The 13,313-nt window shown below is 45.2% G+C and overlaps 1 protein-coding gene across 2 annotated transcripts in view; it reads left to right on the top strand.

The window, feature by feature from the left end:
* Positions 1-13,313, top strand: part of LOC143928074 (complement factor H-like) — a 1,075,600-nt gene that overhangs the window by 928,911 nt on the left and 133,376 nt on the right. For both annotated transcript variants that reach the window (XM_077452686.1, XM_077452684.1), the window contains exon 19: positions 12,762-12,941. In XM_077452686.1, coding sequence (XP_077308812.1) covers positions 12,762-12,941 — 180 coding nt within the window. The remainder of the gene's footprint in view (positions 1-12,761; positions 12,942-13,313) is intronic.

Raw genomic sequence — 13,313 nt, forward strand, 5'->3', positions numbered from 1 at the left:
CGAAGAAGGACAATAAAGCTAATAAAGGGTCTGGAGGACATTAGTTGTGTAGAAAGGTTGTGAGCACTGAACGTATTCTCACTGGAGAAGAGACTCTTGAGAGGGGATGTCATTTCAATTTAAAAATACCATAATGGTGATCCCACAATAGGGATAAAACTTTTTTTGTAAAAAGGTAGTTTAACAAGACACGTGACCACTCATTAAAATTAGAAGAAAAGAGCTTTAATCTTAAACTACGTAAAGGTTTTTTTTACTGTAAGAGCGGCAAAGATGTGGAATTCCCTTCCACAGGCTGTCTCAGCGGGGAGCATCGATAGTTTAAAAAAAACTATTAGATAAGCACCTGAACAACCGCAGCATACAGGGATATACATAATACTGACATATAATCACACACATAGGTTGGACTTGATGGAATTGTGTCTTTTTTTTTTTTTTTTTTTTTTTACCTCACCTACTATGTAACTATATAACCACTGTCTATCTATTGATGAGGGAGCTTTACCCAACATGTGTGCTAATGTTGAAAAGCACTATTCAAAAAAAGTCTTGGCATTTTACAGATTTTACTCACCTCTGTCTCCCCATGTCTCTTTGGGCACAAAGAGACCTACTAAGCCTGGTAAAAAAAATGTCCTGTTCATGAATAGAATGTGCAGTCTATGATGGTCAGGTCACTTCTGAAAGAATTTTCACTCCCCAAAATACTTTGAAAAAAGATTGGGACTTTGTATAACGCAATGGCTATGATAGTTCATATACCTCCATCCCTGGTAGGTTTGAAAAAAGGAGATGGGTTGTGGGAATTTATATGATGCACATTACTAAGTTGAAGGAACCAATCAGTGTAAACATTGTTATTGGGCATACATACACATGTAAAATAGTAGAAAAATAAAAAAATATATATCTCGATGGATATCATCTAAACAATTCATGATTATACACAATTATTCCAACATGATATATAGTAATTGACCTTGGGTATGTAGACCAAAATTGTAAAGGTAACATATAGCATGATAGCATCAACATGACAACAATGAAATGATTCATTAAAATAAGCTATAGTAAAATACAGATATTGCACATGGACACTGACATAGCATCATAGGAAAGCTCTACGTCTTTCGTGGTTAAAATACCACTCATCAGGAGTAGATGCAGAGTTTGGAAGTATCTATAATAGAGTAGAAGTGCCAAAATGATATGATGGTAAAAAAAGAGAGTATAAAACAAGAAAGAGGGGGAACTGCTACCACCATCTCACTCAATGTCTCTTGATGCTAAACACTATTTTTTTTTCATCCACTTGGTTTACCTGCTATCGATTTTGGGAACTTTTCTTAAGATTATCAGTTGTGTAATTACTCTATTGTTAATTTATACATTTTTACAAATATTCCTGGGAATTATTCACAGTATGAATTATATCCATACCACAGCTGATAACTGAAGAACCTTAATGCTTACTCATTGGTTACTGGGGACGCCTTCGCCCTCAGGTGTTACTGCCCCAGCTCCCGGGGATGACTTCTTCTATAGTGCCTACCACTATTGATATCAACATTTTTACCCATATAATACAGCTAGGGGAGAGTGTTTGGGATATTTTATGTTCCCACTCGTTCTTGTTTTATACTCCTTTTTTTTTTTTTTTTACCATAATATCCTTTTGACACTTCTACTCTATTATAGATACTCCCAAACTCTGCATCTGCTCCTGATGAGTGGTATTTTAACCACGAAACACGTAGAGCTTTCCTATGATGCTACACCAGTGTCCACGTGCAATAACTGTATTTTACTATAGATTATTTTAATGAATCAATTCATTGTTATCATGCCTATATGTTACCGTTACAATTTTGGTCTACATACCCAAGGTCCATTACTATGTATATCATGTTGGAATAATTGTGTATAATCATGAATTGTTTAAATGATATCTATCAAGACCTATTTTTTTCTACTATTTTACATGTGTATGTATGCCCTTTATTGTTACAAACAATGTTTACACTGATTGGTTTGTTCAACTTAGCAGTGTGCCTCATATAAAGTCCCACAACCCCTCTCCCTTTTCCCCCAAAAAACTTTGCTGAACGCTGTCCATTGGAAAAAGGGTTTTGCAAAAAGTGGCAATCCTTGTGGTTGACCCTGCCATCTCTATGCTGGACAAACATCTCACTGTTTTAACTGAACATGTACCATCATTTGTTGACAAAAAATGTGAGATGCTTTTTAACCTGGCAAGCCCAGCCCTCCAACCAACTCTTGCTGCTATTTTTGCATGTCAAACTGCTGCTAATTGGACCTGGACTATGTAAGACCAACATGACCCTCCTTCAGAATTAAGCTGTCGCAGAACAATTAACAACTTCTATCTGCTCTTCTTTTCTGTGTATATGCCCTGTAACAGGTCATAAAACAAATATCGGGACTGAATCTTGTCTCCATTCACATAGTTGCCAACATTGTAAAAAGAAAATTTGGGACACTTTTTTGGCAGTATTCGGAGTTGTATTATAATTGGGGGGCGGGGCATGCAGTTATAGGTGTGGCATATAAAAAGGTGAAAAATGTGGCGCGCGAAGCACGGCGTGGCAAAATATGGGCGTGGTTTACGTAAAATAGTAGGTGTGGCTTACATGGGGCATGGCTCAAAGGGTGTGGTTAGAGTCTGAGATTCGGGGGGGGAGGGGGGAGAGGGAAAGGAGAGACAGCAGCCCCCCGATCCTACACCACAATAGCAATATGTGTTTGCCAGAGTTTGACAATCAGCAGATAAAGATACTCCAAATACCTGGTGTTAGCGCTTCAATCATCCCGGCGCCATGATTGTTATGGTGTCAGGATGATTGAAGCGCATTATTTCTATTATTACATTGTAATATGAAATTAAATCATTCAACTCACCATAATACGTTGCCTGCAACCAGATGCCATCAGGTGTCCCAAGCGGAGTCTGTCCTTACATCAGGTGCCCCATTAGAGGTACCTTCCTCACATCTGTGTCCATCAGCGGAGCCCCTCCTTTCATCTGGTGCCCCTCTGACATCCAGACTGACTGGCCCCCACAGACTGGCCCCCACAGACTGGCCCCCACCACATCCACACACTGGCCCCCACCACATCCACACACTGGCCCCCACCACATCCACACACTGGCCCCCACCACATCCACACACTGGCCCCCACATACTCACTGCATGGACTCCCCCGACAGGACATTACATCCCCTGGCCACCAAGCGACAGCCGTCGTTGGCACGCTGACTTTGAACTGTGGCGCCGCCCACTGCTCTTCACACACACTGGCAGCGGGGGTGGGCGGAGCCACAGGTTCTCTATTGAAGACCAGCTTCTGGTCTTCTTAAAAATGGTGGCCGGCGGAGACATTGTCTCCACCGGCCGCGGACCTCTAGCGGCCGGCAGCAAAAAAACTGGAAATTCAATTTCCCGGGACAAACCGAATTTCCCGGGAAAAAATTAATTCGGGACAAATGTCCTAATCCCGGGAAATTCGGGACAGTTGGCAACTATGCATTCATATGTATTCTCTGTCTAAAAGCCTAGACAGCATATGCTGCCTGCAAGAGATGTATCGCAAACATGCCTTTTTAAGGAAGATGTCTATTTCACGAGGCACTGGAAGGAAATATGGTCTAAGCATAACAACCTTGTTGTTGTGAAAAATTTGCAGGCAAGAGATATGTTTGAGATGTCTCAGGCAGCTTCTGCTGTCTATGCCTTTTAGCCAGAGAATCCTGTAAGTAGCTCAGATATCGGGTATTGAACTTTTGCATGGTATTGGGGCAGCATGCTTCGTCTCCACTATCAGGAAGTGGAAAAACTGCACGGGGTTCCAGGCCACCCTGAAGTGAAACTTTCTACAACAGTTGACAGGTTCTGACAGATTATGTTGTCAGCTAACTGCTTCTAATGTTGGCTTTGTTATTTTGTTTAAACATAAGATGGTACCCTCTAAATATCAGGACTTTTATGCAACAATATGTCCATGTAGCCCTATTAGGTAAAGTAAAATAAGTATTTAATTCTTTAATGTGGGTGCACAATTTTATCTTCAAAAGTTTCCTGATGGTCTCTTCTACTTCTGCACACATGTACCACAAGCTCAATTATATTATGGAAAATCAGTCCTTTCCAACAGCGAATGGGGTGGAATGCAGGAACCAATGGTGTGATGAAAGGATTAAAAAGATTGCAGATTCCTGAACTGAAACTCAGAAGGGGTTGTCTACTAAATGGGAACCCAAATATTCTATTTATTATTAATAGTGATGGCCGAACGGTTCGCCCGGCGGTCGTTTCGCGGCGAATTTCCGACATTCGCGGTCCGCACGTTCGAACGCCTTTTTCCGTCGTTCGCCGCGGCGGACTTACGTGTTTAATGTATACAAGAACTTTAACCTTTGGTGACACGTTTATCATGTGATACAGGACAGCCAATTGAGACATGACAGCACATGGACACTTGTACATTCCCCCTAACCTATAAATACACCCGATCCGGTGGCCATTTTACATTCTTTCTTCTGTTACGATAGGGACAGGTTCCTGTGTGGAGTAGGGAGAGATAAACCACTAGCTATTTGGTACACAAAAGTTCTTTTCAGGACTGGTATAGGTGTTAGGTGTTGATAGGTTTGCTGTGCTGCTGATTCTTGCAGCAGCCTGAGTGTCTTTTGTTAGTTTAGAGAAAGGGAAAGGACGGTGTATGCTACAGGGACAGCCAGATTAGTCTTTCATCATCATCATCATCATCATCATCATTAGCTGTTACTATCAAGGTCCACAAAAGAGCTGTTCCAGTAACCACTAATCGTTCTCTTTTTTTGCCAATTTGTATAGGGACAGGAAGGAAGCAGTGTTGTCAGGCAGTGAGGGTAATTTTAAAGACTTGCTGTTATTATTAGTTCCACAAAGGTTCTTTTCAGGACTGGTATCAGTGGTACAGTAATAGGCTTGTACATGTATAATATTCTTTCTTCCAAATATAGAAAGGATATTATACTTGACTGCTGCCCTTCTGCTGCAGTCTGCTAAACATTCACAACTCACTTGTTCCACAAAAGTTCTTATAAGGACTGGTAACTTGGTATAGGGTGCTACGGTACATAGGCTTGAGTGCGGTACAGTCTGCTGTTCTGTAAGGACCGCTATCGGTCCACAATAGATAGGGTTGACGTGCACCACTGCTGACCGCTGCCCTATACTGCAGCAGTCCTTCAGCGGTATAGGGACTGACGTACAGTCTGCTAAACACTAATACACAACCTGCTTGGTCCACAAAAGTTCTTATAAGGACTGGTAACTTGGTATAGGGTGCTACGGTACATAGGCTTGAGTGCGGTACAGTCTGCTGTTCTGTAAGGACCGCTATCGGTCCACAATAGATAGGGTTGACGTGCACCACTGCTGACCGCTGCCCTATACTGCAGCAGTCCTTCAGCGGTATAGGGACTGACGTACAGTCTGCTAAACACTAACACACAACCTGCTTGGTCCACAAAAGTTCTTATAAGGACTGGTAACTTGGTATAGGGTGCTACGGTACATAGGCTTGAGTGCGGTACAGTCTGCTGTTCTGTAAGGACCGCTATAGGTCCACAATAGATAGGGTTGACGTGCACCACTGCTGACCGCTCACCTATACTGCAGCAGTCCTTCAGCGGTATAGGGACTGACGTACAGTCTGCTAATCACTAACACACAACCTGCTTGTTCCACAAAAGTTCTTATAAGGACTGGTAACTTGGTATAGGGTGCTACGGTACATAGGCTTGAGTGCGGTACAGTCTGCTGTTCTGTAAGGACCGCTATCGGTCCACAATAGATAGGGTTGACGTGCACCACTGCTGACCGCTGCCCTATACTGCAGCAGTCCTTCAGCGGTATAGGGACTGACGTACAGTCTGCTAAACACTAATACACAACCTGCTTGGTCCACAAAAGTTCTTATAAGGACTGGTAACTTGGTATAGGGTGCTACGGTACATAGGCTTGAGTGCGGTACAGTCTGCTGTTCTGTAAGGACCGCTATCGGTCCACAATAGATAGGGTTGACGTGCACCACTGCTGACCGCTGCCCTATACTGCAGCAGTCCTTCAGCGGTATAGGGACTGACGTACAGTCTGCTAAACACTAATACACAACCTGCTTGGTCCACAAAAGTTCTTATAAGGACTGGTAACTTGGTATAGGGTGCTACGGTACATAGGCTTGAGTGCGGTACAGTCTGCTGTTCTGTAAGGACCGCTATCGGTCCACAATAGATAGGGTTGACGTGCACCACTGCTGACCGCTGCCCTATACTGCAGCAGTCCTTCATCGGTATAGGGACTAAGAGTTTTGTCACAGGGTCATTTAAAAAATGACAGGCAGAGGAAGAGGCAGGCCCTTCCGCAGGGGTGGTAGGGGTAGGGCAGGAGCAACAGGCTTGAGCCAAAGTGGGAAGTTGCAGAAGGTGCGTTCAATTACTTTAAAGGATGCACCAGACTTGGTTGAGTGGCTCGCTCAGCCTTACTCTTCTGCACCCTCCTCATCCTCTCGATCTGCACCCTCTTCTTCACTCTCTGCTATGTGCACCCCCAAAGACACTACCACCAACAACACGACCACCACCACCACCACCACATACCTTCCGCTTGAGTCACTGGAATTATTTTCCGATCCATATCAAGAGGACATTTCTGATGCGCAGCCACTCTTGGTATTGGATCAGGAAGAGGAGGTAGCAACAAGCGCTACTCAGCAGTCTGACGCCAGTACCCAGATCAGCCCAAGGAGGAGGTTGGTCCCCGGTGTTGCTGCCTACTCCGAGATCTCTACTTATAGCGGTGGGGAAGGTGACGTTGATGATGACGTGTCTAGTGATGTCACGTGGGTGCCCACAAGAGAGGAAGAGGAGGGGAGTTCAGAGGGAGATATGGACCAGCAGATAGGGAGGAGAAGCAGCAATGACTTACATTGCACAGCAGGGACAAAGCAGACTGCAAATGTATCAGGAGCGAGTCATCGACCATGTACGGTCACATCTGGCGCTCCCAGGACACCGGCACATGGCTCCGCAGTGTGGGCTTTTTTTAACGTGTCCGCTGCTGACAATAGCGTTGCCATCTGCAATCTTTGCAGTCAACGCGTTAGTCGCGGTAAGCCCAATACTCACCTAGGGACGACCGCCTTAAGAAGGCACATGAGCAGCCATCACCGAGCCCAGTGGGAGCAACGGAACACACAAAGCCACACTGCAGGCTCTCACCGTCCAGCCTCGTCTTCTACTTCTCCTTCTCCTCTCTCCTCACAATTGTCCTCCACTCCACCTTCCATCACGCCAAGCTCACATTTTTCTGCAAAAAGGCAGGCTTCCGTGGGCCTAATGTTTGAGCGTAAAAAAATGATGACGCCGGATAACCCTCTTGCCCAACGGTTGGCGGCTGGCTTGTCAGAACTCATAGCCCGCCAACTACTGCCATATAAACTGGTGGACTCGGAGGCCTTTCACAAATTTGTGGCCATTGGAACACCACAATGGAAGGTCCCAGGAAGGAAGTATTTCTCAGAGAAGGGCATCCCAGAGCTATATGGCCATGTTCAGCGGCAAGTGAATGTATCTCTGGCACACAGTGTCGGTGCCAAGATACATCTGACCACAGACACGTGGTCTAGCAAACACGGGCAGGGAAGGTATATCAGTTTTACTGCCCACTGGGTGAACCTTCTGACGGCCGTCAAGCATGTAACCCGTGGCACCCGTGTAGATTTGGTTTTACCGCCACGGATTGCATGCAGGCCTGACTCTTCTTCTCCTCCTCCTACTCCATCCTCCTCCCTCTCCTCCTCAGCTGCCTCCTCCTTTTCCGCTGCTAGCGTCTCTTCCACTGCACCGCCCAAGCTCCCCAGAACCTATTCCACATGCCAGGTGAGACGTTGCCATGCCGTGCTGCGTCTGTTGTGCCTGGAAGCAAAGAGCCACACTGGCCCGGCACTCCTTTCAGCTTTGCGTTCACAGGCAGATGAGTGGCTAACACCGCTCAATTTGACAGTTGGTAAAGTGGTGTGTGACAACGGTGCCAATCTGCTTAGCGCATTGAAACAGGGCAAAATCACGCACGTGCCGTGCATGGCACACGTCTTAAACTTGGTCGTGCAGCGATTCCTTGTCAAATACCCTGGGGTCCAGGACATCTTGCGGCAGGCAAGGAAAATCTCGGCCCATTTCAGAAGATCTTACACGGCCATGGCTCGCCTTGCTGACATTCAGCGGCGACACCATCTGCCGGTCAGACGTCTTATTTGCGATTGCCCGACGCGATGGAACTCAACCTTCTATATGCTTGATAGGCTGCTCCAGCAGAAACGTGCAGTTAACGTCTACCTGTATGAACTCTGCGAAAGAAACGGTTCTGGGGAGCTGGGTTTTTTTTCACCGCGCCAGTGGCTGCTCATGCGCGACACATGCAGACTTCTGCGGCCATTTGAGGAGATCACCAAACTGGTCAGTCGCAGCCATGGCGCCATCAGTGACATGGTACCTTATGCCTTCTTTCTGGAGCGTGCATTGCGTCGTGTCATTGATCAGGCTGTGGAGGAGCAGGAGCGGGAAGATGAGGAAGTCGCAATGCTGGATGAATTCCCAGGGGGGGCTACTCTATCTGAGACAAGTCAACAACAGGAGTCTGATGAGGAGTCAGAGGAGGATGGTGCCGGGGCGGATGAGCAGGAGCAAGAAGAGCATGCTTTAAACCTTTCTGGGATCCCTGTTGTGCGAGGATGGGGAGAGGAGAATGAAGAGGACGACATTATCCTGGATGATGAGCAGGAGCCAGGCCACCACACCGCTTCCACTTTAGTGCAAATGGGGGCCTTCATGCTCCAGTGTTTTAATAGGGACCCCCGTATAAAAAGCATGAGGGTCAAGGACCAGTACTGGGTGGCAACGTACTTAGACCCCCGGTACAAACACAAAATGGCGGAAATGTTACCGCCGTCGCAGAGGGCTGTCAGAATGCAGCACTTCCAGGCCTTGCTTCGAGAAATGCTGCATTCTGCTTTTGCGTGCGCTGGCAGAGGAGCAATTCCCACTCCCAGAGAAGGATTTGCGGGTACCAATCCAACAGCGCCTGCAAGAAGAGGCCGGTTTGAAGATGTGTTGGTGACTTCGGATATGAGGTCATTCTTTCAGCCGACCCATCGACAGGTGTCATCCGGATCCAGCATCAGGGAACGCCTAGACCGTCAGGTGTCCGACTACATTGGGTTAACGGCCGATGTGGACGCTCTGAGGAGTGATGAACCCCTAGACTACTGGGTGGGCAGGCTTGACCTCTGGCCAGAGCTTGCCCAATTTGCAATCGAACTGTTGGCTTGCCCCTCATCCAGTGTCCTGTCCGAAAGGACGTTCAGCGCAGCAGGGGGGATTGTGACCGATAAGCGTACTCGCCTAGCTCACCACAGTGTTAACTACCTCACATTTCTAAAAATGAATGAGGCATGGATCTCGGAGGAATTCAACACATGTGACCAGTAGACCATGTATATGTCTATAAACTATTTTTTTAATCAAGCACACAGACCTTCTTAATTCATTTGGCTCACTTCCTTGACCCAAAAAAGCACACCGTACTATATGCCCCTACCCTCCTCTTTGAAGAGGTTGAGCGGTGTCATATTTCTACTGGGGCTGCTTATGATATCCCTGTGCTGTGCTGACTTCCTCCTGGGGGTTCTTATTATGAAGGGATCACACTATCCCTGTGCTGTGCTGACTTCCTCCTGGGGGTTCTTATTATGAGGGGATCACACCATCCCTGTGCTGTGCTGACTTCCTCCTGGGGCTGCTTACGGTGCTGCTGTCAGTGCTGTATGTCACGGTGCTGCTGTCAGCGCTGTATGTCACGGTGCTGCTGTCAGCGCTGTATGTCACGGTGCTGCTGTCAGCGCTGTATGTCACGGTGCTGCTGTCAGCGCTGTATGTCACGGTGCTGCTGTCAGCGCTGTATGTCACGGTGCTGCTGTCAGCGCTGTATGTCACGGTGCTGCTGTCAGCGCTGTATGTCACGGTGCTGCTGTCAGCGCTGTATGTCACGGTGCTGCTGTCAGCGCTGTATGTCACGGTGCTGCTGTCAGCGCTGTATGTCACGGTGCTGCTGTCAGCGCTGTATGTCACGGTGCTGCTGTCAGCGCTGTATGTCACGGTGCTGCTGTCAGCGCTGTATGTCACGGTGCTGCTGTCAGCGCTGTATGTCACGGTGCTGCTGTCAGTGCTCTGTATTACGGTGCTGCTGTCAGATGCCTCTATCACGGTGCATGTGTCATTCCGGTATGTCACGCTGCTGGTGATCATCTCCTGCACCCTCTTCTTTGCCTACCCTGGTCCCTGACCTTCCCTCTCCTCCATTGCCTTCATTAGCTCCATAGTCCTGAATTGTTAGAACAATTTCCCAAATAAAATAAAAATGCTTGTAGTTATCGATCCCAAATTCACCTCATACATGTATTATGTCATTGTCCAGATGGTGGGACTACGTTTTACCCCCTAATAATTACCACGTGGCCGCAAATTCGACATGAAGGTTTGCAAAGTTCGCCTCCCATTGAAGTCAATGGGGCCCGCGGCGAACGTTCGGTTTCGCGAACGTTTGGGTCCGTTCGCATTTCGCGTTCGCGAAACGTCCCGTCGGAAGTTCGTCCATCACTAATTATTAACAGTGGTTGTAGTGAAAAGATTCAAGTGTGCCCAAATATGAATTTGCAGCAAATTTCTGCTGCTGAAGTTCAGAACGAATTCAGTGTGGAAATTTTGGTGCACATCCATAATACCCTGTGCAGCCATTGACCTTTGTAAACAGCCCCACAGCTACCAAGAATGGGAGGAATGGTTAGCACAATAACTCAGCCTTTCACTATAAAATGGTGATCTGAGAGCAGCCCTGGTGTCAGTGTGTTAGAGCTGCTTTATGGAGAGGACAAGGAGAGCTGACTGACAGCATAGGGAGAGATGAATTGCATATCACCCAACCTTTTGAGATGGGAACGAGGGACACCAATTAGCAAAAGTATGTTGGCTTAGGGCTCACCCCCTGCCACACCCCCTTAAAGGAGAATTATACAAAAAAAAGATGATTAGTCAAACCCACAAGTACTTTCTATTTTACCACTACTATTCCTTTATACTGGCATTTGAAATTTACAAATGCATACATTAGAAATTGGATGATAAGTTTAGCACTGGGAAACATAAGTAGTGCACTATATAAATCAGACCAAAGTGAGGGACAAAGGAGGAGGAAAGTGAGACAGAGGGGCTTTATTCCAAATCAGGGATGGCCCCTCATAGTCGGGGACAGTTGGGAGCTATGGAATTGGGTGGATCAGTTAAACTGTGCTTCAGTGATTTGCAGGGATGGGGTACATTCTCTTTTTCACCCCCCCCCCCCCCCCTTCCACAGGTCACTTATACCAAGACCTCAGATCTGTAGCTATCCGCTAAAGCCCCATTTAGAACCACCCTCTGTGTCGCCACACTAAGTTTAATTTCACTTGACTTCATTGCTTTTAAAAGTAAAATAAAGTGCAAAAACAGTATGCACTCAAAATACCTTGCACTATCGCCCACATTCCCCGCACACACCCTCTCTGATACTAAAAATAAAAGTTTTGAAAATACATCCAAATGCCAAATTGGCCTAGATGTAGAGTCAGTGGTTTTGGGAATAGAAGTAGTATAGGGCTATCATCTCCACATACAGGTTCTGTACAAAAAAAGTAGTGGTAGGGCCATACACAGCTGAGGGCAGGCTTGTTTGCAATTCTTTGTCCAGAGTGTCTGACCAACCTAGTCTCAGCATTCAGATGAGTTAATTGGCTGACTAGATCATGAAGCCAGCATATTTTTTTTTTTTTTTTATCTTTTCCCACACAGAACGGCATAGTGGTGTATGTTGTTTAACATTCAAAAAGCAATGTATTATATTTCATGTCCATGGGCCATGAAGACATCTTTCACACTGAGGCAGTTCTCAGGCATTTTAGTGCTAGAAATGGCTCCTGTAATGTGCCTGAAAACTGCCTCCTATTTATTGCAATGGGTGCTTCAAAACCTGGGCGGTGTGCTTGCGGGACGTTAGAAAAATTCCTGCATCTCTGGGGCGGTTTGAGAGCACTCCCAAAATGCCCCTGCCCATTGCAATGAATAGGCAGCGCTTCTGTAAGCACCACAACATGGGAGTTTTTAACCCTGCTAGTGGCTGAAAAGCACAGCTAAAACGAGCTGCGCTTTACCGCAAACGCACGGGCAGCCTGGGTGTGAGAGGGCTCTTGGTTTTCATTCATGTAATTCATTATGACAGTTTTTCTTGTAGCTTCTGTTATCAACATTGGGCTCAGGCAGTCGATGACAAAGATTTACAGGATAACAATTCTGCTCTAACAGGGAGGAAATAAAAAATAAACAAATCTCAAACAATCCATTAGTTGTAAGGCTACATTATTATAACAAGTCAAGAATTTGGAATTAGATTAATACAGATCTGCATTGGTAATTGGTTGATTTATTGTGGCAATTTTTCAGTCTGACTGTATCCTGCCTAGGAATCAGCAAGGACATGTACTGGGCTTTGAATAACTATCTTTATAATAATTACCAAATGATTGACTAATACATTGATTTAAAAAATTATATATTGCTTTCCAGATTGTTGAACATATATACATTTTGTACTGAATTTCTCTAGGCTCCTGTGTTCTACAACAAGCAGAAATGGCTAATAATAATATTCATTACAACAAAAGCACTGAGATCGAAAATGGACAAACTATTCAATTTGAATGTGTGGAAGGAATGGTATCAGAAAATGACCTGCAAACAACATGTAGAAATAGACAAATAAAATACCCAAAATGTTCTGCTGGACGTAAGTTTCCTATACATTCATATTCTGTTTTCACCAGACAATCACCTTTTTTTCTTAATTTATTGATATATTATATCAATGCCCTTACATATCTAGTATGCTATAAAGTATCTTTTAAGTTTTAAATATAGAAGAAATGTATTATCAGAGAGATTTTTAAAGGCACCCACACTACATTATACAATTTATATAGTAAATTAAAGTCAAAATAAAAACAAAACGCATGATACCATGATTAAACATATCCAATTATCATAGTGTACTTATCAATATATTTAGCATTTTCAATTTTTTTTTTTCATTTACAAACTTTTGTTGGGTTGTACAAAAAATAACATCAGTACAAAAGTACAGTATATAAAACAGTACAAA

This window comes from Lithobates pipiens, unplaced genomic scaffold (genome assembly GCF_037356315.1).
Source record: "Lithobates pipiens isolate NorthernLeopardFrog02 unplaced genomic scaffold, aLitPip1_a1.2 Scaffold_23, whole genome shotgun sequence".
Lineage (NCBI taxonomy): Eukaryota > Metazoa > Chordata > Amphibia > Anura > Ranidae > Lithobates > Lithobates pipiens.